This window comes from Pelobates fuscus, chromosome 4, assembly GCF_036172605.1.
Source record: "Pelobates fuscus isolate aPelFus1 chromosome 4, aPelFus1.pri, whole genome shotgun sequence".
In the NCBI taxonomy this organism is placed as follows: domain Eukaryota; kingdom Metazoa; phylum Chordata; class Amphibia; order Anura; family Pelobatidae; genus Pelobates; species Pelobates fuscus.
The window spans coordinates 106,713,498-106,741,454 of record NC_086320.1 but is presented as its reverse complement, the minus strand read 5'-3'; the positions used below and the strand labels follow the sequence as shown (position 1 = coordinate 106,741,454).

The following is a 27,957-nucleotide window of genomic DNA, read 5'->3' as shown; positions in this document are numbered from 1 at the left end:
ATACACTTATATAAATTTAACACACAGAACAGGTAAGAAATATAATCAACCAAGAGATATATTGACATAGATCTCTTAATGAATTTTAGATTGGAGGAAGATTTGATTGTGTCAGTGGGGTTATTTCATAATTGCAGTGCGTGTAAAAAAATGAGGATTGAGCCTTTTTGTATTGTTGTATACTAAATAAAGTGCTGGTACTGGATCAGAGTTTATAGGAGGTAGGAACAGCTGGGGAAGGCATTTTACTCAGGAAGGGTGGAAGCTTCCCAGAAAAGCTTCTAAACACAGGGCTGGACAGATGATGGGTGCGCATGGATTCCAGCGGTAACCAGTTTAGTTTTTTTAACTTGTCACACTAGTGGGTCATGTAATTACATTGTAGCACAAAGCGGCAGAATGAGTTATACCACGTAGTAAGTTTATGAAGATGGTTTTGCAGCGCAGGTGCCTACACTACATCCCCATATTCAATGACTGGCATTGACATGCGTTTATTGTATATGATTATTATATCTCCATACAACTGTGGTTTATTACGGTATTTATTTATAAAATATTTTACCAGGAAAGATATATTGAGATTTATCTCGTTTTCCTGGGTATGTCCTGGGTTTATATCTATGTTATGTATTACATTCTCGATATGTTATATATTATGTATGTTTTATATTTTTTTACACAAAATGGTGTTTTCTGTGAATTCAACATTTCAAATATACTTTATTACCTTGGCTTATACTTTTTTTTGGAGGGGTGGAGATGTTAAGTGCTTGGAAGTGAATATGGTAAATATCTTAAGACCCCTTAAACTTTTTCACAGAAAGCCAGAAGCTGTTAAACTAAGTAAGGGGAATGATTATAAACTCTAAACTCAATTTAAAACAAAACAGATAATAAGCATTTACTACCAATTGAAGCTAATGGATAGAAATGAAAGAAATAATCAATAAAATAGAATGATTTGCCTACTAAGGGTCAAAACATTACAAATATTTGAATGCAAGGTTCTAACTCTGAAACCATTTACCTTCAACAGTGATCAGTGTTAGTTTTTGTCAATATCATTGAACAAGGGAGATAGTTTATTCATTTCTTTTCAAGCTTTTTTTGTGTAGTCCAATTCTTTCTAAAATGCTTTATTGATTATATAAATAGCAATTGTCTACAAGTGCTTTTTTTTTTTTTAAATTCTTTATTTTTGTTGTGCATAGGTGAACAAATAATCCTGCATCGTCACAATAACGTATGCAGGAACATGCAAAATTCACAATGAAACAGATTATATAAGGAATAAATCATGAAAGTGATTACTTTGCTTCACTTTGCTACGTCTGCACATTTTTTTTAAGATTAAAGACTAATAGGTAACTACACATATTTTCTTGAGATAGCTCGGGCACAAGTGATACATGCTTGTCCAATGTGTATAGGTGTGTGGTTGAAGCGGTAACTATGAGTCATACATGTGGTATGAAAAACGTAGATATATTGCATGCTTATAAAGTACTGTTAGAGGGGTAACTCGCAGAGACATTTAGCTGCACGTATTTAAGATTAATCTAGCCTTATGCAGCATGCAGGTAATTAATAATCTGCTCGCAAAATAGGGAGAGCGCGTCGCTTAATGATATGCATATGTCGGTTCTGCACTCTTTAACAGAATTAGGTGTGAGAAGATTAAGTGCTCGTAAACTTGCATACATATTTTTAAACGAGTAAGGTCGGAGCGCATAATAAGATTTCTAAGCACATGTCTATTGAATGCTATGATACTTTGCAGGAACATGAGGTTACAATATGATATACCATATGGGATAACGGTCATACGTATATGACATGCTAGGCCTGTGTAAAATAGCGCTTATATATGAAAGAGTCATCTACGTTACGAAACAAAGGTCTCCCCGAGTCCCCCAAGTATAAGTCCAAGCTCGCTGCCGGTCTGTATGGCAAGATATGTGCCTCTGGGATCGCGGGTTCGCGGCGTGGCTCGGGATGCTGTCTGGCTGGTTCACCCTATGCCTCATACTGGCTGGGTACATCTCTGCTGCGAGTGCTCTGGTTGCCTCGTTGTGGTGCCGCTCACTGACGGGTGCTGGTGGGGTCGCATAGCTGGATCCGACTGCTGGAGCAGGGTCACCTCCGCTGTGGTGGATACTTGGGGTTTTATGCCTGGTTTCCGCTGGCCCCTCCGCTGTGCTGCTTTGCGTGCACGAGGTGAATGTCGAGCTCTGTGCCGCCATCTTGTGACTTTGTTTGCTACTGGGGCAGCTGGCTTTTGCTGCGGGGCGTGTGGAGGTTGTCGAGGGAATCCCGTCGTGGGAGAGCGGCAGTTTGCTTGAGTGCTGCTCTGTGTCCTCGCCATACTTTGTATGAGTTAGGTGTTGGTCGGCCATCTTGGGGCTCGCTGACCAGACCGCAATTCTCGGCGGGACCAGGGTGGAGATGTCCCGGCATGTAGTGGCGGGCGGTAGTGATGGTAGCCCGTGGGGACCGGGATGACCCCCCCGGTCCAGAGGGGGGGGGGTGGCAGAGCGCCGGTCAGAGAACCGGGCGAGCGGCCGTCTCACCCAGGCTCAAGCTGGTAGGCCTCAGGCCTATACCGGGTTACTTTGGTGCCGTTTTCGGGTATCATCGGAATCCCCATCGCCTGAACAGTGCTGTAATCGCATTTTCGGGTCGGATTCTGTTTGTGGCCCGCAGTTGGCTCCGATATTGCAGCTCAGAAGCAGGAGCTCAGACGAGGCACGTCTGATCCGACCGGCGGTCAGGCCCCGCCCCCTACAAGTGCTTTTAAATGCATATTAGTAGAAAATAAAACCAAACATAAGCAACAAGACTGTTGTGGCCCCTTGAAAGTTGATTGACTTTCTGTAACAGGTATGCTGTAGTAAATTACCCTTGAAAACGGACTTAGTCACAGTCTAAGGAAGTCACATTCAGTTCAGATAGACAAACTGACAGACAACTGGATAGATAGAAACATTATTTTGGCTTATTTTACCAGTATTAATGCTGAAAAAACCTAGTGTTTGTTAAAATGATGTCACTCCGTTCTGACAGTGATGTGCTGGCAATGAAGCCACAGTCTTGGCGTCATCGGTGAGGAGTTGGGGGAAATTTGCCAACCAGGCCGCATTGCTGTACATACAGAGAAAGAGCAAAGAGGACCAGAATGTGGGTGTTACCAAAGTGTTATCATAACCGTCTGGATATGGTGGCTCTAAATCAAGGGGCAGCAGGCAAGTAAGTCTATAACAGCTCCCAAAGCAACTAAAATTTTAGTGAAAAATGCTATGTTTGTTCCTGTGGGAGCAATTTTAGATTTTGTTGAACCCGGCATGACAGGATCACTTTAAGGTCTGGGTGCTAATGGGTGCTTAAGGTCTGGGTGCTTAAGGCTAATCTAATAATATGAGCGTTCAATTAGACTTCCACATTTAGAACTATTAACCACTTCTCTAACAAACCCCTATATTTATATCTGAAATAACAGAATCCATATATTCATGGTGTGACGGAAGTGGTTTAAAAAAGGATGTATAACGTCTGGATCAACCAGGGACTGCAGACAATCTACTGTGGAAAAAACTACACAAATTATTAAAATGAAGTACACTATAGTTTATTTTTAGATTTATTATCAGAAATATAATAAGGGTATTATTTTATTAATGTTAATACAGTATCTTGTACCAAGTGATTTTTTTTTTCAAATAGTTTCGGATAGTTGTAAGAAATCAGAGCCTAAATTTGAAAACACTAAATTTCAAGCTGACTGTACTTGGCTATACAAAGCTATTTAAGGGTGATGCGTAATTATTACTCTGGATATACTTCTGTTTCTCAAAGTTGTGACATTGTAGTTAGAATCTGATTTTTTTTATTTTTGTATCTCACACACTGTGTTTTCTGTCTTGAATTTGTCCAGTTTCTGTACGTTTATTTATGACTGTTTAAACACTACAAGTTGAAAATCCATTTAGACGGGGCAAAAGCTATTGAGAATTGCATTGATGATGAAAAACTATGATTTTATTGCTGTCAAACTGTGTTAGCTTAACCATTTGCAAACCTATCCTTAAGGCTCCCTAGCCTGTTCATGTACAGTTTCATTTCATGTACTGCTGTTAAATTCAACCACCAACACACAGGCCTCAACTTAATGAGATATTGATTAGTAGAACTAGGTGTGCTAGTTTTGGAATTTGAAACTGTACATGGAATTGCTTGGATATCTTGACAAGACGCCTTATCCATCTCACAAGCTATCAATAACATTTTACAAAGCACAATATTGTATTAATGTTTATCCATAGTCCATTATTCTACAATGGATTTCTGAGCAAATCCCACAAAGGAGCACTCAAAAAGCATCAAGAGCCGCCATGTGATACAGTCTCACATATTGTGTAAAGGTTGGGACAAGAGAGGCAAAAAAAAAAAATCGTCAAGCTCTATAGGATACACTATTGAACAATGAAACCCCTTGAAAATCACCCTCCCTGCTCCACTACTTAATCTGTACCTCTGATCCTTTCCCCTACCCATGGAACTGACAATTCAATTTAATGAATGGGCCAGATAATCCCTAATCTCAAAAAGTGGGTCACCTCACATGCTTAAAATGTCCCCTCATTAAAACACAGTGTAGGCAGAGTGCACATCTACCTAGATCTAACAGTCTATATTGCCCAAACCATTCTAAATGTAAAGTATTTGCAGGATGCCAGCTTATGAGATGTGTGTGCAGTCCACCCAATCTTCCCGATTTTAGTGGGACAGTCCCCATTTTTTGCTCCTGTCCCATTGAGTTCCACTTTTGGGGACACCTGGAAACAGTACCTAAAAAAGCATTGCTTGAGCACATTATGAGGCTACACAAAGAGCAGCCGGACCATGTAGAGAGAACCAAAACAGTGCTCCCTGCATTCTCTTCCCTCAGTAGGCTGACCTATGTGATTGGGCTGGCCTTGCTGAACAGCCAGTCCTTCGGGTGAACATACCCCCATCTAGGGGGAATCACATCACTGGCTGACCCCTTTTATTTCGCCTACTGGAGTCCCCATTCATGGTACACCGATGTTACGGGGTACGCTTTTTATGACAAGAGCACTCATTATACAGTAGAGGGGATTTTTTTTATATATTAAAAATTTTAATTATGTAAAATACATAGTCAATGTTATTTTCAACTATTATTTTCAATCAGTTGCACAAGTTTTCTCTGTATCCGGGAAAAAAAAGAAGCAGTTGATAATAATCACTGTACAGGTCAAAATGATCCTCATAAATATTAAGTATTTCACTTTCAAGAAACTAACTGAACTTTATGTATCACGGATCAGAGGACCAATCCCATCAATAAATAATCTATTCAAGTTTTTATGTTGTCAGATACTTTTGGAAACTCTGCAAATCATCAGAGGAGCTAGTTTAGAAATGCAACAACGTCACTAATGCCAAAACAACCTTGCAGAAATGACTGGGATTTTTCATTCTTTTAATTTTTCACATGACCTGTTTTGTACAAAGAACTGAGGCAAATCAGAGCATCCCAGGCATAATGCTAAAATGCAGACAGAGACCATTCATCAGGATCTTTACAAACAATAGCTGACTAGTAACGGATCATATGTGAGCAAAGCAGACAAGCCAGGAAAGATCTGGCTCTCTTTGTTTCACACAAAAAAATTACAGTGGGAAATAACGCAGATTAGTGCAGCGGTGTACACAGTCACAGTATCTCCCTATTATTCAAAGCAACGTCCTACTTAAAGCCTATCGAATTCAGACCAGTGAATGCACCCTATTTACACTGCTTAATGCTAATTTCTTGGGAAGCTGGGTGACCTAGCAAAATTAACTCAGCTGACTTTATCCTAAGGACTGTAAAGTAAAAGCAAAGTGAAGTTCAGATGTCCAGGTTGCAGTCATGCATATGCAGTGAAAGCAGCCTTAGCCATGCTTGTCAGCACATATTAAACGCCAAAGGAAACACACTGCATGTTCAGATGCTATTAACACAAAAGACATCTTAAAGGGTTAGTTATGAATGTATGAAGTAAAACATACATATTGATATATGTCAGTGATTTACAGCATACTATGTGGTCTTATAGAAATAAATGTCATAGCGTCTAGCTCCCCTATTTTCAATGATGCTGATTGTCTTCCACGACATGGCATCCATGGGTGCACAGATTTAATACGGAACCCAGTCATTACAATGGTTGCACTGGCTTTCGGTTTCTCTGATGGCTGGAGTACATGCAAAACCAGTTAACCACAATAGCAGCGCTCTGTAGTTGTTATGGTGCCAGGAGTGCCTTGACACTCCCCCTATTGTAAATAGTTAAACTTATTTAGAGCCGGATTGTCTTCTTATTTGGGGTTGACGAGGAGCTGCTTCCCATCTCCACTACCTCAGAGATAAGCCCTGAGGTGAAGGGATTAGCGTCACGATTACTATGTGACCCAACACGCAAAGCTATATTAACACAAACAACGTATCCTGGACCTTAGAATGGCCAGACTTAACGCAAAAGAGAATGGTCAAAGAACAAGCCAAGGTCGGGGATACTGAATGAGACAATACGAATAACTAGCCAAGGATCAGGATAGCAGAAGTAGGGAATGTCAAAAACAATAGCCAAAGTCAAATACCAGAAAAATATACCAAGAACGCGCTCTCTGAAAACCAAACAAGTGGAAACCACGACAGGGCACTGAGAAAAGGCATTACAGGGTTTAAATATGCCTCTCAGTGCTGTGATTGGTTAGTACATGGCCTTTGACCCCAAAACGTGCACGTGCGTTGATAACGTGAGGTCACAAACACGACAGCACCATCTTTAATGTGGGCAGTGTGCTCTTTAACAGTAAGAACGGTACCGCATCGCCGGCGTCCCTTAGAACGCAGCAACAGCCGGGACCTGTCATCTTGAAATATCGTGGGGCACTCCGCCGCGATCCAGGTAAGTTAAGATTTCCCTTTTCGGTGCGACCGTTTTGCTCGTGTGCAGCCGCGCCGATCAGGGACTTACTTTTATCTGAGGTTTCAACGCTGCCGCACTGATCAGGCACAACCATGTCAATACAGCTCCCTTGCGCCGTTACAATTAGCTCATTGGCTGAGATCGATTAGCAGATGTTCTCGGCCTATGAGCTAACCGTGCACTGCATCTTTTTTGGAACTTACGTTTTTCAGGTTGAGGTTGCAGACCCGTGGCCTACAACAGCTTCTCTCCTTACAATACGGGGAGAGCCACGGCACTGAGTGCTCTGTAGTGGTTATGGTGCTGAGAGTGTTCCTTTAAAGAAGCAGATTGGGAATAGACAAGCCGCACAAATTTCAGTTATTCTAAGATAAGAAAGGAAACAATAATGTGTTTCACTGATCACAAGGATTATTTATTTGCAATACATATGCCATTATAGGTTTCAAGATCGCTACCTAACCTTTAGTAATTTGATAGAATTTGTTCAAATCCATGCTTTAGAGACAAAGCCTATTAATAACATAGCAATCTAGGCTGGACAAAAATGCAAGTGCATTAAAGGACCACTCTAGGCACCCAGACCACTTCAGCTTAATGAAGTGGTCTGGGTGCCAGGTCCAGCTAGGGTTAACTAATTGTTTTATAAACATAGCAGTTTCAGAGAAACTGCTATGTTTATCAATTAGTTAAGCCTTCCCCCTAATCCTCTAGTGGCTGTCTCACTGACAGCCGCTAGAGGCGCTTGCGTGATTCTCACTGTGAAAATCACAGTGAGAGCACGCAAGCGTCCATAGGAAAGCATTATGAATGCTTTCCTATGTGACCGGCTGAATGCGCGCGCAGCTCTTGCCGCGCGTGCGCATTCAGCCGACGGGGAGGAACGGAGGCGGAGAGGAGGAGGAGAGCTCCCCGCCCAGCGCTGGAAAAAGGTAAGTTTTTACCCCTTTCCCCTTTCCAGAGCCGGGCGGGAGTGGGTCCCTGAGGGTGGGGGCACCCTCAGGGCACTCTAGTGCCAGGAAAACGAGTATGCTTTCCTGGCACTAGAGTGGTCCTTTAAGTTTAACCTTTCACACATGCCTGTTTCTGTCGTTAATCCAAAAGAATAAATGTAACAATGTCTTTGCAAGATGCCAAAATAACGTTTATTGGAGTAGATGCAGCACTACCTTTTGCCCTTGTGCTGTGTGAGCTGAGCAACTCACTGTTTGAGCTGAGCGACTAAGCACACATTTGTGGCCCTTGCAGCAAACCATGCTAGGGAACTGAAGCACATACTTCATTACAGATTATCGACCTGACAAACAAAGGGCTCACATTTCATTGATCCCTTCATACAGAAGCCCTATTTACCAAGTCATGCATAATGAGTTGAAATTGGCAATGCCCTGGCCTAAAATAAAGGAACTGTGCTTTGTATCATATTACATTATTCCATATAGCAATATGAGCATCAGCATGTCTGATTTAAAGTGTGACTAACTGACATTTTTTTTATTTGTTTTTAAAACACAATATAAAATGTTTGCCACTTAAACCAAGTAAGTAACAGGATTCTAATGATGAAGACCTTTGAGGATGTCTGACCCCAGGGAATATGTACAGATGCTGCACAAGGTCCTATTGGTTATAGTCCGCTGTCAGGGAAATGGATTAGGTATTTGACAATGGTTGGGGGGTTGGGAGGGCAGTTAGTGTCATAGAAGGTTTGATGGTTCTTTAGAAAATGGGGGTGGGGGACAAGCAAGGTTATTTCCTAAGCAGAAGGCTGTTGTACATTATTTAGTGTATTGTTTGTACTAGTATTCTTTTTACATCTCACCCACTTCTCAAGTAATTTACACTTGCATTTTATAGATATCTTTACATAATAAAAATGTGTGAGTGTGTGTGTTATGTGTAAGGTATTTTGAATTAGTACCATCAAAATAAATGATTTTAGCAACCTGCAAAGGACAAATGGCACTGCTCACCCTTTCAGAAAAGTAAAAGGTAGGTCCAATTGAGCGCTTGTGATATGTTTAGCCCTCATGGTTCTGTCATATTTTAGCACAAGCTGCATCATTTTTGACTTACCTTCATCACCACTAGAAGGATTTTTTGTCAGCATATTAAATTATTTAGAGCTGGTACATTGGTACATGTATTACATTTATACGGTAATCGACAGTATGCCCCTCAGTCTCATAAACAAGTTAGAGAATGAAAAATTTTACTTTTTGTACTTGTGAGCACTTTTCACTAAAATCGAAAAGGTTATGGTTTTACTTTTGCGTTTCCTCATACCTGATACTAACACTATAGAAACAATATAGTATCAAGTATACAAATATGTACTATTGACATTATAGTCCTGAAGCAGCTGTTTAGGTTACTGACCCCATTCCGATCGCACTAAATAGGTGATTTTACTATTCTCCAAAGCCGCACCAGTCTTGTTGCGGCTGGCTCCGCCTCTTTGGCTGAGATCATCAATCTTGATGAACTTAGCCAATCCAATGCTTTTCCAGAGGGAAGCACTGAAGGGCTATTGAGCATGTACTGCAAAAGCCGTGCTATGCCAGTCAGCATCTCCTTATAGAGATGCATGGAATCTATGCATCTCTATGGGGAACGTTCAGCGTCTCCATGCAGAGCGCGGAGATGCTGAACGCCAGTGGACGCCTCTAGACTAGGAAACACTGTCTTGAGTGACTGCCACTAGAGGTGTAACTAGCCAGCAATGTAAACACTGCCTTTTCCCTAAAAAGGTAGTGTTTACAGTGCTAACAGTGCAGGGACATGCTATTTACACCAGAACCATTAAATTAAGCTGCAGTGGTTCTGGTGATTATAGTGTCCCTTTAACATTCAAGAAAGAACACTGAGTGTTTTAAAAATGTACTCACCTAATTAACACCTAGCATACTGTTCCTGTGTCCTATTTTACAACTTAATATATGCAAATAAGTGTTAAATATGTTAACAGATTTTCATTTTATAAATGTGAAGGAGTTGGTATTCATATCGCAGACATTTCTGTAATATATTCAATAATTCCAGTATCTCAGTGACATGAACTAATGTTAAGATTTAAAACAAATATATAATTTGTTGCCATCATGTTAAAATGACGAGTAGGTTTCCATTAATGGATAAGAGAAAGTCAGATGGCATACATATAAAATGCTCAATTTCAAGCTATTTTATACGACATCTAAAATAATTTCAAGAAACAAAAGTGAAGTAAGGGTGATCTAGTCACTGGGAGTCTTTGCTATATTACGGGGCTTCCATTACTATGGAGCTATTATATCCTCTGCAAGCTATGAATTCAGATGGCCTTGAAAGCATGTACTTCTACATGAATCTGTCATCCACAAAACATGTGCATGACATACTCACTTTCAGGTACATATACACGGATTCCATACTTTGCGCTGGCATAATTGTCGGCATACGTGTAGCTTGTTACGTCCTCCAAAACAGAATTCATAAATGCACGGGGCAGGTGCATATGCTTAGACCTAGTCTCTTAATGAGGTGCATGTTATCCCACAATTCCTATGGTGAGTACCGCCACTACCTAAGACACATTTCAAATCCTTACATCTAGTATTGACAGAATGTTAAGAAAATATGTAAATAACTCATGACTTATACATGTTCTAGCATTGGTTAGACAATATATTCATTAAAGGGACACTAAAGTCACCAGAACAACTAGAGCTTAATGTAGGCTTTTTGCTGTAAAAACAGTGTTTACATTACAGCCTAGGAACACCTCTGTGCAGCGTGCAGCACTGACGTTCAACATTTCCACCCTCTGCATGGAGACACTGAACATTCCCCATAGAGATCCACTTATTTAATGCATCTCTGTGAGGAGATACTGATTGGCCAGGATGGCATTTGGCCCCCTCTTTCGTTGAAATCATCAGAATTGACAATCTCAGCCAATGGTTCTCTTTTATCCAATTTTGATGATGTCATCCAAGGAGGCAAATCAGGGCATAAATAAGGTGAGTTTTCTAGTTATTTAAGGGGAGCAAGAGAGTGCCAGGAGGCTAGCATGTTTTTTAACATTTAACTATAGGGTCATGAATACATGCTTGTGTCCCTACCCCTATAAAGACTGGTGCGGCTTTGGAGAATAGTAAAATCACCTATTTAGTGCGATCGAAATGGGGTCAGTAACCTAAACAGCCGCTTCAGGACTATAGTGTCAATAGTACATATTTATATACTTGATACTATAGTGTTTCTATAATGTTCCTTTAAATGTAATTCTCTATAAAATTATTCATCTGTAATTAACATGACAAGTGCACTTCAATATAGATCATAATGGTATTATTAATGCAAGTTTGCTATTAGCAATTGCTCTAAAACAACTGCATTGAGCACTAAACTTTGATAAATCTTGAAAAGGTAACTGAAGGTGGTTAAAAGATGATCAGATGCCAGATCCACATTAAATACACCTCATTCAAATTCAGAGATATAATATAATGTAAGGATTCAAATTACCATAGAACGCAATCTGTTACTGAATGTTCTGCAATTTACAGAGTTAAAAATGTAAAAAAGCAATTCAAGAAAAAAAAGAAATGAATACATAAATAAATAAATAACAACCTAAAATGCCAGTGTGTACAATGTGTGACCAAACCACATTTCCACATCCTGTCATCGGAGAGAAAACTTTCAAAAGGGGGGCGTGAATAAGACAGCTGGAGAGAGGTTGCAAAATGATTTCAAGTAGCATAGATCAACACAATATTAAATATTACAGAGGTTAATCATGACATTTACAGAACACTAATCATTATACCTAACTTTAGCGTGTTTAGCATTGACGTCTCTCAATCTTTTAAATCATTATCTTTGTGTTTCAAGTTAATTCCTTTCTTCAATGGAACATACACCAGTGGGAAATCAAATTATGGTAATAATGTGAAATATTTTGCCGCCTCATTTTATATCGAAAATTGGATATTAGCATAATATTTACAAATATTTTCCTATTAAAGTAAAAAAAACTAAAATTAAATCTATCAGTTTTGGTTCTGGAACATTAAATAAAAGGCCGTATGAATACAAGGTGTTTTTTGTTTGTTTGTTTTTTTAAATAAAATGTGTACATTTGATAAGCTTCCATTATTATCAGTGCTTTCCTGATCAGTGAATATTTTCACATCTGGATAGAATATAAATTTACAATTATGTCTGTGTTTTGCGATCAGCAAATTTAATGAGGTGGCATACTGCTTGTAAAAATAATTTATCTGCCATAAGAACAAAATTAAAAGAAAAAAAAAAGCAGTAAAAACTTACAACATTATAAAATATGAACTAGAACAACGTTCAAAGTTCAGGGAGTGTGAACTATTTAAGCCCGGAAAAACTTTTCTGGCAGAACCTTTTGCTGATTAAACATTGAGGTTGCATAATGTGTATTATTATTATTTTTTTTATCTTTTAATGAAAGTTGGCTAAAGATCCATCCCTTTAAATGGACTGCTGTATCGCAATTCAGTACACAGTACAGCCTACAGAAGTTCTAAAAACATTTGGGTTTTAGCAGTAAAAACAAAAACAAAAAAGCATTCCATTGTGGTACAAAAAACAATTCCCCAGTAGGGAGTATTTGTTTTTAGAGGTTATTTTATATTTTACCGACTAAAAGATTTGAGTAGGAGTCTTTTTTATGATTACACATGATAGCAGACCTCAAATATAAGAGTCAGGATGCTAAGGGATTCAAGCTAAGTCAACCAAACCATTGTGAGCAATAGTCACTAAACTTTCCTGAGGCTAGGTCACTGGGTTCCTGTTTTGCAAAGCTTATGACTATATCAGTAATTTCTAGCACATCTGATTTCCTATAACACCAAATCTGCAATGTAACACAGTTTACAGTAAAATAGGTACAGCTCAGCTGATTTGCTCTCCGTCTCAGAATATTTTGCACTGATCAACTTTTTATGTCACGTTAAGCTTTTTGAACTTTTAGTTCAGTATATTTTAAGACTTCCATTCAATTTTCTGCTTATGTTTGCTTCTTGAAGCAGGTATCTCGGTACACTAGCAATTGTTACTAACAATTCTACTGCTTCTAAATGCAATAAATACAGTATGTTAAGTGAAAAGGTACAAGTGCAACCTACCCAGTCTTATTTTCAAAACCTTTTTTTTTTTTTTTTTTAATTCTTTAAATTTAAAGGGAATCTCCAGTGCCAGGAAAACGATCCGTTTTCCTGGCACTGGAGGGTCCCTCTCCCTCCCACCCACCAATCCCCAGGTACTGAAGGGGTGAAAACCCCTTCAGTCACTTACCTGAGGCAGCGGCGGTGTCCCTCGCCGCTGTCTCCTCCTCCGCGACGCTCCTCTCCATTGCGTCGGCCGGTGGGCGAGACTGATCCCGCCCACCGGCCGAGGAGACCAAATGCGCATGCGCGGCATTGCCGCGCATGCGCATTAGCGCTCCCCATAGGAAAGCATTGAAAAATAATTTCAATGCTTTCCTATGGGGATTTGAGCGACGCTGGAGGTCCTCACACAGCGTGAGGACGTCCAGCGACGCTCTGGCACAGGTTTCCTGTGCTATAGAGCAGGAAGTGACCTCTAGTGGCTGACAGCCACTAGAGGTCGAGTTATCCCTGCAAGGTAATTATTGCAGTTTATAAAAAACTGCAATAATTAACTTGCAGGGTTAAGAGTAGTGGGAGTTGGCACCCAGACCACTCCAATGGGCAGAAGTGGTCTGGGTGCCTGGAGTTTCCCTTTAAGGTGAATTGCTACTAATAGGAACATTTAATTACAAAAATACAATTATTTGTTTAATGTTTTTACACATTTTTTAAATCTGAATTAGCAGAAATCTAGTGGAAATCTTTCCTGGCACATCCAGGCATTTAATGTAAATTGGAAATATATCATTCCCTGTGCACAAGCACATGACAGCAGTTGCACATGCACGGAATTTCCATTGGTTAGCAGGCAGATTATGAAAATCACTGATTTTTTCTTACCTGTGCTGCACACTACGACCTGGCCAATGCTTCAACAATATTCAATATGGTGAAGAAAAGAGCAACTCTCACAAAAAAAATAGTGACAGTTTATCTTTAATTGTTGATAATTTAAAGTACTCACAATGTATTTAATATTCCCAATGCAAACAAACAATGGAATACAGGATTCTACAATTTAAACTTACATATCTTTGAATGTTTTTGCTAATGATAACATTTTCAAGCAATTGCTCCTCTCTATGCGTGCCATCTACAAAGGTAAAATTCTCCCTGAGTGGTGGAGCTTGCAAATGCTCAAGCTATCACTTTAAATTTAAAAGTTCAGTAGAAGGTTGAGAATTATGCCTGCAGCTGCCAAGAGAACAAAACCCTTCCTGCGGTGCAAAAATAATACAGCGATTTGCCGTGTTTTACATTTATAGTAACAATAATATTGTAAGACACATGAGCAAGATTCTTGGCACAACATTGTCCAAGGAAAGATTTTTCAGTCTCTGTAAGAACATATCACAAGACACACTGCCCAAAAGGTATTTGAACATCCAACATTTCCATTTTTGATATAAAAATAGAATAAAAGCAGGTTGGACTTTGGAATGCTCAGTAGTGAAAGGAAAAGGAGTATGAAAGTTATATTTTTTTATTACTATTATTATTATTATTGTTATTATTAAACATAGAGTATATAACTAAAAAGTCAGGTGCTCTGACCCGGTTAGAGCAACTTTCAAACATATACTCAAGAATACAAAATGGAAGTTCCCATGAGACATCTAATGTCAACCAGACCTAACGCAACCAACCTACAGTGAATTCAATGTGCGTCGTCTTCATACAAACCCTGTGATATCAGCTATCTCAGAGCGATGGTTCATGAGTAAAGTAAAGCTGCAAATTATTACAGCAGTTAATAGGTATTAAAGTTGGAAGATTTTTCATTATATATATATATATACACACGTATATATATAGAGAGAGAGAGAGACAATACATACACTCACTCACTAAAAACCAACTTTAAAGCTCACAATTATTTTTTATTTTTTTTAAGACACGTGTCTTAAAGGGACTCTCCAGGGAGGTGATTTTACTCACCTCGTTCCAGCGCCGGGAGCCACGTGAAGCCACGCCCCCTATTTCGTCAAAATGACAAAATAGGCGGGCGCGAGCAGGGAGCAATCAGACGCTTCCATTTGGAAGCGTCATTGCTCCCTTGTGCACATGCGCGGCTTCGCCGCACATGCGCACATACTTCAGAGGACGGCATTCATGCCGCCCTCTGAAGTGCTGAGCGCACTACCGCGCACTACCGCGCATGCGCGCGGTGTGCGCGGTAGCAAGCTGAGCTGAGTGACAGCTCAGCTCGCGGTCTTTGCCTGCCCCCCTCCTCCGCTGACAGGCTGGAGAGAGAAGGCGCGCACACAGTGCCTTCTCTCTCCTGAACACGTCAGACGTATTTTAATACGTCTGACGTGTACAGGGCCTTTTAGGGCCCTGCGTGATAGGAAGTCCCTCTAGTGGCCGCCTGAGTGACGGCCACTGGAGGTATTCCTATCAATCAATGTAAACACTGTATTTTCTCTGAAAATACAGTGTTTACATGAGAAAGGCTGCAGGGAGCTATAGATCTCACCTGAACAACTACATTAAGCTGTAGTTGTTCAGGTGACTATAGTGTCCCTTTAAAGGAGTTGATCTTACAGTATAAATACGTTTCTAAAGCACATTTTGTCTTGATTTATAGCAATTTGTTACTAACACTATTGCAACAATATCAGTACAGTATTGTGTACAATCACCATGGTAGCCGATGACTTCACTTCACATTGACTCTAAAGGGTGTGGTCACTGACATGCGTGCGCAGAGGCTAGGGCCACAAGCCGCTGGCTGAACACCACGGTTGTAAAGTCTGATCTTTGTTTCTATATATAGCGCAACTGACTTATATGCTGTCTTTACTTTCCTGAAGAAAGTTCCATAAGGGAACTGAAACATTGACCCTTTTGTATAATTGAATTAATAATTTGAATTAAGACCAAGATTGCCAGTATACTCCTTTTGCCACATGTGATAATAGTTCAGCACCGGACACTATACATAACAGATTTATTTAAGCCAGAGTGTAGAGTCTACTAATGGAATATATTTTATCTATCTATATAATATCAATTACGACAGCAACAGAACATAAACTGTTGAATTTACATTCTATTACAATAAAATGCATACCTGTTTTTTTTTTTCCAAAGCAAAAGAGAGGCATAGTCACATATATTAATAAGTACAAATATGTACAACTGTAAACATTTATATCAAGGCACATTGATATTTTTTCTGAAGTAGACTATACTCAGATAATAAACTTTATGAATCAAATTATTTTTTAATATGATTTGTTATAAAATTCTATAGCTATAATTATTTTATTTAGAAGAGCAACTTAAATGCTTTCACAGGTAAAACAAAGGATGATTTCAATTTCATCAGCCATCATTGTTAAATTTGCCTGTACAATGAGCTGTACAGGTTGTTTTTGTTTATTTTGTTGTTGTTGTTGTTTTTTTCAAAACACACCATCACCATGCATGATCCTCAATTCACTGAAACAAGATACAAAGCACAAAGTGACACTAATTTCTATTTTTATTTTTCAGGTTTAGTAAGTACTTTTTGACAGCAGTTTGCTCATTACACATGCAAAGTGAAATTCAGCTGGCAGTCTGCATGCAAATATTCCAGACAGGTAAATGAAACAGTTCACAGTAGGCATTTGTGGCAGCTAGCTGGGATGAACATTTCAGCAATATACAGCTGGCCTTACTCTTATGTCACTTTCTGACATTTTACCACTTGAGTGTTTGTGGAATGCTGCACATCTCTACCTAATACTCAAAAGGCTAAGGGAAGTGTTTAGCCCCTTCATTAGCATAATGTTTATTTGAAACCTTGGCTGTGTAGCCAGCACATAAACATATGATGAAACAGTATTATTATGTATAGCTTGCTTTTCAGACAAAACTAAAAGCAAATGTCGAACTATTGAGAGAATTAAAAGCTTTACAGATGATGATAACCTTTATTACTGACGATGCCTAATAAGGCTGAAACGATCGTCTGGGGTTACTGTATCTCTTGTGCAGTGGGAGCCGGCCTGCATTTTGGACCTGGACTGCCTTTTTGGGTGCGATCAGTCTGTTATGTAAATGGTTTTGGTTCTCTGTAATGGCACACGATGAGCTAAAACTAACTTTTTTTTAATTTTTTCTAACAATTGAGCATATATTGTTATGATGCAGGAGATAAAACTAACTTAGAACTGAGTGCGGACCCTCCCAAGAGCAGGCTATTTAAGCTGTTGTCCATTCTCAGCATCCTTTTGCACCCTTTAGCACTGTGTTTTTTATTTCCCTAAGTTAAAAGGGTTATCCAGACATGGACCCCTTGCTCACGGTGCCTAGAGGGGTAACTGCTATACCTCGCTGACAAAGCCTAATAAAGCTGAAACGATTGTCTGGGGTTGCTGATTCTCTCATACAGGGGGAGCCAGCCTGCATTTTGGATCTTTACCGCCCTTTTGAGTGCAATCAGTCTGTTATGCAAATGGTTTAGGTTCTCTCTGAAATGGAGTAAAATGAGCTAAAACCAGCATGAGCCATTTATGGAGGTACCCAACAAATGGCGAGCTATTTGAGCTGTTGTCCATTCTCAATTTCCTCTTGCACTCTGTTTTTATATACTTTATCTTATAATATTTCACACAAGGTCTGAAATAGTATAAAGACAAAAATATTTTTTCCCCCACAAACAATAGGTGTGACAAAGATAGATTTTTTTTTTAAAATGGTCAAATGTACTGCTTGTAGGTATCTGTAAGGACTACGACGGCAAAGCTAACAAAATGGCTAACTAAAATTGGTAACATAATGAAAACATATATCTGCATTTAAGCATACTAAACACATACAATAAATATAGTCAAATCATATATTTCTAAAATAAACACATTTAAAAAGTTTTATATCAATCTGTGTATTGTTATTCTGTTGATAAGAAGAGCCATGAAAGGCACATAATAAATACCTTAACAGACTCTAGAATTGTTGCAATTTCCTTTCCGGCTTGGGAAGAGAGGGGGAAAGGCCATCATTTTCAGGACATTTGCAAATATTAAATGTTGTTTTGCAAAGCTAATAAAAATAAAAAAATGTGAACATACAAGTTTGGAAGTGAAGGTGTTAATATTTATACAAGCTGAATGATTTGCACTTAAAGAGATTTTCCAGTTAGCTGCCTGTTTTAAATATCATAGGAACATGTTCATAAAATGACTAATCATATTTCACAGATTTCATTTTCTGGTCAAGCAGTAGTTTTCAAAGCTGGAAAGTTTATCGTAACATTTGACTATATAAGGAAAAAGAGAACAAGTCCCTGTGTGGCCTCTGCCCATAATTCTTGTGTTCCCTTAACAGGTTTCATTTCAGTAAGTTAAATTTTTATTTTTTTTAAATAGAATTCTAGGTTATGTTACCCTATGTCAGACTAACATTCTGTCTGCCCCCATGCACATCAGCCTTTATGAATTTATGAAGAATGAATATAGTTTTTACTAATATGACCCCCAAAAAATTATAGTCAACATACCTGACAGTAGAAAGCAACTTAACGTTAATATTAAATAATAATCTTCATTATAACATAACTAAATATGTATATTGTTTGTCATAAAGGAAAAATCTTTCAACTAGTTTTACATTGGAAACACTCTCTAAACCAGATGTAGATCTCAGATGTTTTAAAACTTCCATGCTGCTTTGTCATTCTAGCATTCTAAAGGCACGCAAAGCATCATGGGAGTTGTAGTTCTATGAAATTTGGAAATCTATCTTCTTTTTACCTGCTCTAAACACTCTCTAAACTGAATTTTACAAATACAGTATTTTAGTTTCCAATTAGTCACACTTTTTTTTTTATTTTATATCAAATACAGTATATTTAAATGCCCATTTCTTTGTGTTTAAGCTCAATTCAGTTGCACTTTATCCACTGATAAAGGGAAATGTCTCCAACAAGTTTGTGTTGCACATAAATGTCCTACAACTGCCTGTTATTTCACCTGGTTTGTTACCTATATCAAATGTTTCTTTCACCTGATTTGCAATCTAGCTGTAAGATGCGGTAGGTAGTTGGTCAGTTGACTACCGCATGATGATGTGTATTTGGAAACACATGAATAAAAATAACAGTTAGTCATTTCAAGATATGTCCTGCTGAATAATAACTGGACTTCCATTATGCAATACTACAACATGACAAACCATAGATCAGGAAGATTTATGTAGGGTGTAGATTTCTTTTTCTATATTTGTGGTTTTAGCCTCTCTAAATTTCTATTATTTTTTTCAGTGGTGCTAAAAAAACAGTTAGGTTGAGATGTTATTCTAATTAGCCCACAATGCTGAGAATATATTTTTCCATGATAGATAATGTCAGATTCCCAGCAGAACTCTTCTATTTCCTTTATCACTGCACAAGCATATGACAAGGCTCAATTTCGTGCTTATGGAATAAGATTTTTTTTTTCGAAAGGAAACACTATTGAACACTTATCCAAACAGCAATGGGAAACAAAAATATTCTCACAAGAACACACATTCAGCAGATACAGGAAATTGAAAAGAAAGCATACCCTGCATTATTTTATCTTGTTTAAGAGAAAAATGACAGGATACTATAATCTTCATACATTTAAGCATATATATATATATATATTTTTTTTTTTACATTGATGATGTTTTAATAGAACAGTGTAAATAAATATACGTTGAAGAATGTTTGCAATGGGTAGCTGAATGCTTGCACGTAATAAATGATTTTATTTAGAACCTTGTGGATCTTTTTCCATATTTCCAGGTGGATAATGGAGAGCAGTAATAGTCCCACGGTTTATTTAAACTGTAGATACATGTCTCATCAAGATATCCTGTTTTCTTAAGAAATATACAGTTTACTTTAAAATCTCTTTTTTTCTTTAAACACTCTTCTTCTGAACAGTTATCTCTTCATATGTCTAGTCAAAGAGCATTCACAGGCTAGCCTTGAGTTACATTGCTTTGAGTATCTAACGCCTGCCCCTAATTTATACCTCATTTAGGCAGACAAGAACACGCAATCCACTTATGCCACCATCTCAAAGACTATGGTAAGGGATAAAGAAACATTCTAAGCAAAATAACCATTTCATCTTAATGAAGTTGTTTTGCTGCATAGACCCTTTTCGGCAGTCTAGCAAGATAAAACAATACTCTTTCAGATAAATACAGTGCTTACATTTGACTATAAGCATTCCTCTAGGGACTGTCAGGCTTAAATGCTGCTGAACACTGTAAATGCTTCCCACAAACAAACATTGGATATTATAGTGCATCTCTAAAAGAAGAATACAACTGGTTGAGCATGGTAACTGCCACGCATGTCCACGGGTTTGGACCAGAAATCATCTGGACCCCGACAGATGATCTCAGAGAAGGAGGTGTGACTACAGGGAGAAGACTGCTCGGAACTGGATTAATATTAAGTCTAACTGTGTTTTTTTAGTATTAATAGGGGAGGAGGGGCTCAATGTTTAATCTATCACCATACATCATATGCATTTGAATATTGGTTTTAAGTCACAAGCATCTCTCAAGGATGTTTTGTTTTTTGAAAGTGATACTGTAAGAATTATGAGCACTACAGCACTATGTTGTTTTTAAAAAAAACTTTTGATTCCCGACTCTTGTTAGTATTTATATGGCAGTAAAATTCCACAAAAATGGTCACGCCTTGGATAGCAACGATTAGCTCAGAGTAGTGGGAGTGGATTTGCATAGCGCCCACAGCCTATCATCGAAGTCTAATGCAGTCAAAATGGTTATGACTTATCCTAATCAAAGCTTGGGGACGATTTTTGAGAGCCACATTAAAAAAAAAGTTTAAAAAGAGTTTGATATAAACCAGGAAAATAGCAGCCTAAAACTCTTTTCATCATAACTTCTAAAATGAGCTCAAGTTGTTATAGTACTTAGAATGTCGCTCTGTTACTGTTTCAGGATGCCTCAGAAGCAGGGCACTATAGGTGAAAACCTGGACAGAGAAATTCAGGTCCTAAATTGGGACAATCCTGCCAAATGTTAGCATGTTAAAAAGTATGCATATTATTATTATAAATAAAGTGCATTTAATAAAGTGCAAACAAGTGCAAACAATTGCCGCAGCGCTGTACAACAAGAGGGGACTAACAGACATGTATTCATAACTGTAAGCTCGTCTGAGCAGGGTCCTCTTCAACCTATCGTTCCTGTAATTTTTCTTGTAATTGTCCTATTTATTAAATCCCTCCTCTAATAATATTGTAAAGCGCTATATAAATGGCAATAATAAATAAATAAATAACGGGACGAGTTGGACACACGGGAAAAGAGGGGTTGAGGGCTCTGCTCGATGAGCTTACACGCTAGAGGGAGTGGCGTATAGTGACACAAAAGGTAAGGGTCAAACCTGCCTTTATTTTTGCTGCAGTAATAATGCATTACATAACAGGAGACATATGTTAAACAACCAATTTTGCATAAAATAAATAAATAAAAGTAATAGGACATGTAAATAAATGCACACCATGGATATACAACACATAGTAACAGGACAAGTAATCACTACACTGCAATTCAAAGCTTTTTAGCTAATTTCATACATGCAACATATTAATAATGTATTAATTCACAGTTTACTAATACACTGTAAAGTTATACTATACTCCACATTTGTTCACTGAGTCATGTCACTAAAAAACATTATGTGTGATATAATTTTTTTATTTTGTTTAAATAACAATTTCTTACTTTAATGGCTATATCAACACTTAGATCTTGTTAATAACACACATCAATTCTACCTATCTATATCATAGATTGTTATTGTATTAAAACCATTGATGTGATTTTTTTTTGATTTTTTTTGTCTGAACAACAAAAGAACTGCTTTAAAAGGAGAGGACACCCATGGAGGCATATAATAAGGATATCACTACATGCCCATAGTTTCTCTGACTGTCTGCAGCCAGGTTGTGAATTAAAAGCTGCTCCCTCCGTGCTGTTGGAGCTGAGGCTGTGTGCATACATTTGACAAGGAAGTCTTTCTGGCATGCGTTGCGTGACTAAGGAAGCAGGCTTATGGTGCTGCATTCCGCCGAACATCTTTTTTTTTTCTATGCAAAAACTATAAAGATTTGAGCATGTAAAAAGACAGCATATTAATAAAGCCAAAATCTCTCAAATGCATTAAATATATGTGGGTGCCAGGAGTGTACCTTTAATTTCTAGGCAACACACATGATACACGGTTGCTCTGTGTATTTGTGTTACCATGGCAGCTTGGCAGAAGATCCATGGCCATTATCTGTCATAGCAACATACTATTGCAAAAAAAAACAGCATTTTGCGATATTCATAGTGACAGCACCGTTTAAACAAATTGTGTGTCAGGCTTTTTCCTGCATAATCAAGTTTGCTTAAGAAAATGTTTCTGTAAATAACATTACTGATAGTTTTCTAAAAGACTTGGAAATAACATAAATTCCTAGTAGTCTTTTGTGAAGTCATCTCAATTCTAGAATGTGTCCTTCGGGTGTGTTTTTACAGCATCACTTCACACCTGCACATAATGCATGCAAACCCGGTCTTGGCAATATTACAAGCGTAGTACTGCACATGTACTGAATAACTCGCTTCAAGTAAACACACATACAATTGAGAACACAAATATAGATTATGATGTCACATAAAATAAAAAATCAGAATAAATCTTTTTTTAAAAATAATCATTCCTGAGATTTAATGTAAAAGAGGATAAGCAGATGGAATTTGCAAATATACTACCCAGGGGAAACAAAAGCAGGCCTTTTTGTCACTCCCTGTAAAAACCCATATGAAACACGGATTTGACAGTGGGGCAAAACCATCCTAATGATAATAATTACTATAATTATGCTCTGAATATAATAGGCGACTGCCATTGTGTATGCTGTCTTCCAACAGTTTTGCTGTTTTGCATTCCCTTTACACTACTATAATTTTGCATATGATTATCCTTATAAAAAACTATTTGTATACTATAAAGTAAAAATATAAAAATGGAAAAAATAGATATTTCAATTGAAGGAAAACTCTAATGGTAAATTAAATGTTAAACATCTGTACCAATATATGGTGAGCCCGCTCCCACACTTTAAAACAGGAAAACCTGTTTAGCTATTAAGAATTCCAACTGAGTTTATTTAGAGTTTAAAAAATAATTATTTGCTGTATTGCATTGTTATATTTAAAAACATAATATTTACTGCAGATAAGCCACTTAGCTGATTATATAAATGTTTACATGATTTAAAATGTGTCCTGTTAGACAGTTGAACTCTTCTCTCCTTATTTTAATTCAGATGCCAATGGCATTTCCATGTTAAAAATGAATTATTTTGTTAGCTGCTGCTTAGCACTATTTTCAAGCACCGATGAAGATTAGTGTACACTATGCAAACCTAACTGAATCTGACACATAAGTCTTGTTACTGTAAAGGCAAGATTCCATGCTAAACTGCACATCACGCAATACTTGCTTTAAAAAAAAAAAAAAGACTGTGCACAATAACTCAACAATATTCTGTTTTGTTTTTTTTAAATGTATTAATTGCCAAAACCATCAATGTACTACCTACTATCAAAGTGAAAACAAGATTAGGATAGACTGTTGCACTGATTAAATCATTATCATTTTTTTTTATTTGCTAAAACCATGTGGGATCTAAATGTATTTTTAAATTCAGATTTTTTTTGTCTTATTTTAAAAAATTTTTTTAATGCATTTCATTGTAAAAATGTATGCATTAGGCGATTAAAGTAGTAGAGTAGAGGAGCTGAGTACCTTAATTCAGATATATCGCCGTTCATCAATTCTTCCTGCATTTAAGTTTCAATTACAGTTGAAAAATGCAAAATGCTGTGTGAAAATATCATTACTGTGAGCTATAGCTATACACAGTCAAGGTAAATCAAGTATATAGCTTCTTGTTTCAAGAATCCATTCCTCTGGCACCTTCTCAATACATCTACAGAGATTTATATGCAAGATAGGAAACCAAAGGAATAGAGATTTGTCCTTATAATCTACTTCAAAGCACTGGGAACCAAACCTTTTTATCAGTTCAACTACATCTAAATTAACCAAGCAGCAACAATCCCACAGTCAAAATAAGCATAATATGAGTTTGCATTATAAGTAGGAGTGCGTTTAACACAGTAAAATAAAGCTGCAAGTTTGCAAATTAGGTTATCCAATAATGAAAACGAGAAGTGTAATATTCTAAGCAGCCCAATTCTTAAATGAACACTCCAAACACCAACAATCCTTTTTTTGTATTTTATAATGTTTGTACTAAAAGGTTAGGGGTATTTTAATTGGTTGCCAAATTTGTATATTTTTTTGCAAAAAAGAAGAAGGTTTTGAGCTATTCTACTACAGTCAAATGCTTCCTTCTTTTTGGTAACTAAGCCAGAGTATAGGATGTCAGAGCAAAAGTTGATAACATAACTACACCATCTAGAAATTTTAATTCTACCCTGATGCAGACATTTATGGGATACAGAACTTTGCCTGCCATGGAACGTTTTTGGAGCATGTCTATTGGCTGGGCACGTCCTTGCCTCACTATGCTAGATAGTTAAAATGTAAAGTATTGGAATTTATTGCAAAAGCAGCAAGTTCAAATAAGTTATCTTTAAAATACAATGTTATCAAATATTAACTATAAAATGCATAGAAATAGAATGGATCAACCCCAGCATCAAGTTCCCATTTGAAAAGAGTACAGAAATAATTGTTGGCGTATTGCTTATTTTTAGTTATAAGGGAGAAAAAGTTGCACAATCTTAAAATCCCAGGAATAAAACAGAAACATAATGGGAAATTTTCTAGTTAAATGATTTTAATGGCTTGTATTTTTAAACACCATTCATAGCTAGCATCTATGAATGTTAAATACAAAAGATTTTCCAGTGAATGGAGAAGCCATTTATAGATAGTCAGGCATGACCATTTGATCTCTATTTTTATATTCCCGTCATAACTATAATATGGAAGTTATTAATCTGACAAGCAGGAACTAAGAGTCAGTGTGAAAGGAAAGGTGATTTTACAGCAATATGCTAACATCAAGTCACCTCATTCATAATTCTTCACAACAAACACCCGGGTTTCAAATTGACAGTGCCACGTGGTGACGCATGGGTTACCAACTAGATCAGAGTGATGTCAAGTACATTACATATGTTGAATATAGTCTATAGCAATCTACTGCACCTGCTGAACTTTGTTACTTGCTCATTCATCCATGATCATATTAATAGTTTTAATTGCTTCCTAGACAAGCAGGAAACTGGATGAATTTACTTAGAACGTAGGGATTTGAGGTACTGTGCTACAAGCTCTTCTCCGCGATGAATGCTTTCGCAATGAATCAAAAAGAATTTGTTAAAAATGTAGTGGCTCCAAAATATGATTTAGTTTGATCCACACTTACGCAAACATTTATCCCATTCTCTAAACTGGGCATATACAGAGAAAATGTTACTGGCACCAACCCATAAGATCTTTATGAAAAATAAAAGTTTTAAATATCTTTTTGTCCTGTTTTTCATATTTCTACATTGTTTTCACCAGTGCACTATGATAAATTATATATAACTATATATACAGTGTATTAGTACATGATATAGTGACCTTACCATTTAGTAGAGGTTGCCCTTCATGTACGCTTCTGTAGACACTGGCGTGATAGACATCCTCAAGAAATCCTGTCTTGCATAATCTAGATCCCCCGAGTGCTTCAGCTGGTCCCTGAAATGTAACAGAATGTGTCCGTTATACTAGCAACCCCCATTAACAGTAGACATTCAACTTGGCATAAGCCCTTGTTTCCACTGAAACCAGGTACAAGTAACTTGTTTGTCTCTAAAAGGTTTACAATTAGAAATGTCATGGCACAGGGTTAAACTTTTTGATAACTGGAATGGAAGAAACAAATCCCTCTTGTCTGGTAAGATCTAAACGCTAAACAATCTTGCTTCTTTTAACAATTGAACTTAACAGTCATTGAGCCTTAAGTGGAATCATAGGGGAGAACAGAAACATTTCTTTCCGAGGAGATCAAGATAGCAGAAACCATTTCACCATTCCTCTACTTATTTTTGAGACGAGAATACTCTCAATGTAATATCTCGGCTAAGGAATCTGGCTACAGATTCAACTTAAAATGTTCTCAAAAAATATAATGAACTAGAGGACAAAAGGAAACTTGATAATTGTGTAAAGTACACTACAACATCTCTTCTGCATATAGTGTACATAGTTAGCGCCGGAAACAAAAATCATCAACAAACGTTTGTGCTTTTTGTAATATCTATTTTTCAAAGTAATAAAATATGTCATTTTCAATACTTGACAGAAAATGTGAAAAATACGGTGCTTTTGTGTTGTTAATAATCAGAAATATTTGTGATTGTCTCTCATATCATTCTAAAGTACAGGGTACAGACAAATAGCTGGATGAAGATTGGCCTTGTAAACATAGCTGCAAAAACAGCAATAAGGGGTAAAAGCTTTCAAATGGTTATTTTCTCATTGCATACACAATGAATGACACAAAAAAAAAAAATATGTTGCGTGCCGCATGAAAACAGTTCAAAATCTATAGAAATGTAGCTTCAAGCAATGTCAATAAAAAATGTAATTCAGTAGATGACCCCTTTTGTGGCAAGAAAGTGTAAATGTGCTAGACTATCGATAAGCAAAAATGTTCCAAAATTGATCGATGTGTTCAGTGCATTATTGATATTCTGGGGGGGATTTGCCAAGTAATTTAAGAATTTGCGACAATTAATCAAGATGCTCAGTATGAAGAGGCAGCCTTGCTTTTTTCGTCGCAGACAGAGGCTGTCTGCTCATTGTCTCAATAGGAATGCAGGTAATACCAGTGAAAGAGTCCAGGGGCAGTAACGGACAGGAAATTCACTGGGAGACGATTCTTTTGAAACTGACTCTTGTCATAGCACACTGTCTGTTCCTTTTACTGTGATAAAAAATGACTCTTGGATCGTTACTAAATGATCCTAAAGAAAACTTTCTTCAAACTTCCTTAATGTAAGTGCTTAACATTTTATTTCTTTTCTGCAAAGCTATCATTCCATTTTGTCTCCGGTCTAACACACCAAATCCAAAAACAATGTTTTCAAGTCACCTCTTTGCTGGCAGGCCCTCTCCATAACCTCTCTATTTTGCTTCGTATACTTCTTTGTTTAATTTCTCATTTAAGCTCAATTCCCAATGGTATCCCCCCATTTAAATCTAATGTTCTCTCATCTGTTGGCTCACTTTGGTTGCTTTGTCACCAAGCTGAAGGTACCATTCTTCACATTGGACAGAAGTGCTTATGCTTTCCTATGGACACTTTAAATGCGCGCGCGGCACTTGCCGCGCATGCGCATTCGGCTCCAGTGACATCGGACGGGCGAGCTGAAGTCGGAGTGGGAGGAGAGGTCACCAGCGCCACGGAAGCCCGGCGCTGGATTAAGGGAAGCTGCTGAAGGGGTTTTAACCCCTACAGCGTCACGGGAGGGGGACGCTGAGGGTGGGGGCACCCTCAGGGCACTATAGTGTCAGGAAAACCTCATTGTTTTCCTGACACTATAGTGATCCTTTAATAGAGCAAAACCAAGTAAAGGGGCAATCCAATAGGCATTACTACTACTGCTCAGTCTTAGTCAATATTTGAGCATCATCCCTTAGCGTGATGCCAAATTATCACCCTGAGATCTAAAACTAATCAGCTGCATTATTACTATATAATGTAGAT

General features: G+C 37.7%; 1 protein-coding gene across 1 annotated transcript in view; it reads right to left on the bottom strand.

The window, feature by feature from the left end:
- CDH2 (cadherin 2) overlaps window positions 1–27,957 on the bottom strand; it is a 191,133-nt gene that overhangs the window by 142,039 nt on the left and 21,137 nt on the right. Inside the window, exon 2 of the mRNA XM_063451450.1 lies at window positions 25,832–25,943. Within this exon, the coding sequence (XP_063307520.1) occupies window positions 25,832–25,943 (112 nt within the window). The remainder of the gene's footprint in view (window positions 1–25,831; window positions 25,944–27,957) is intronic.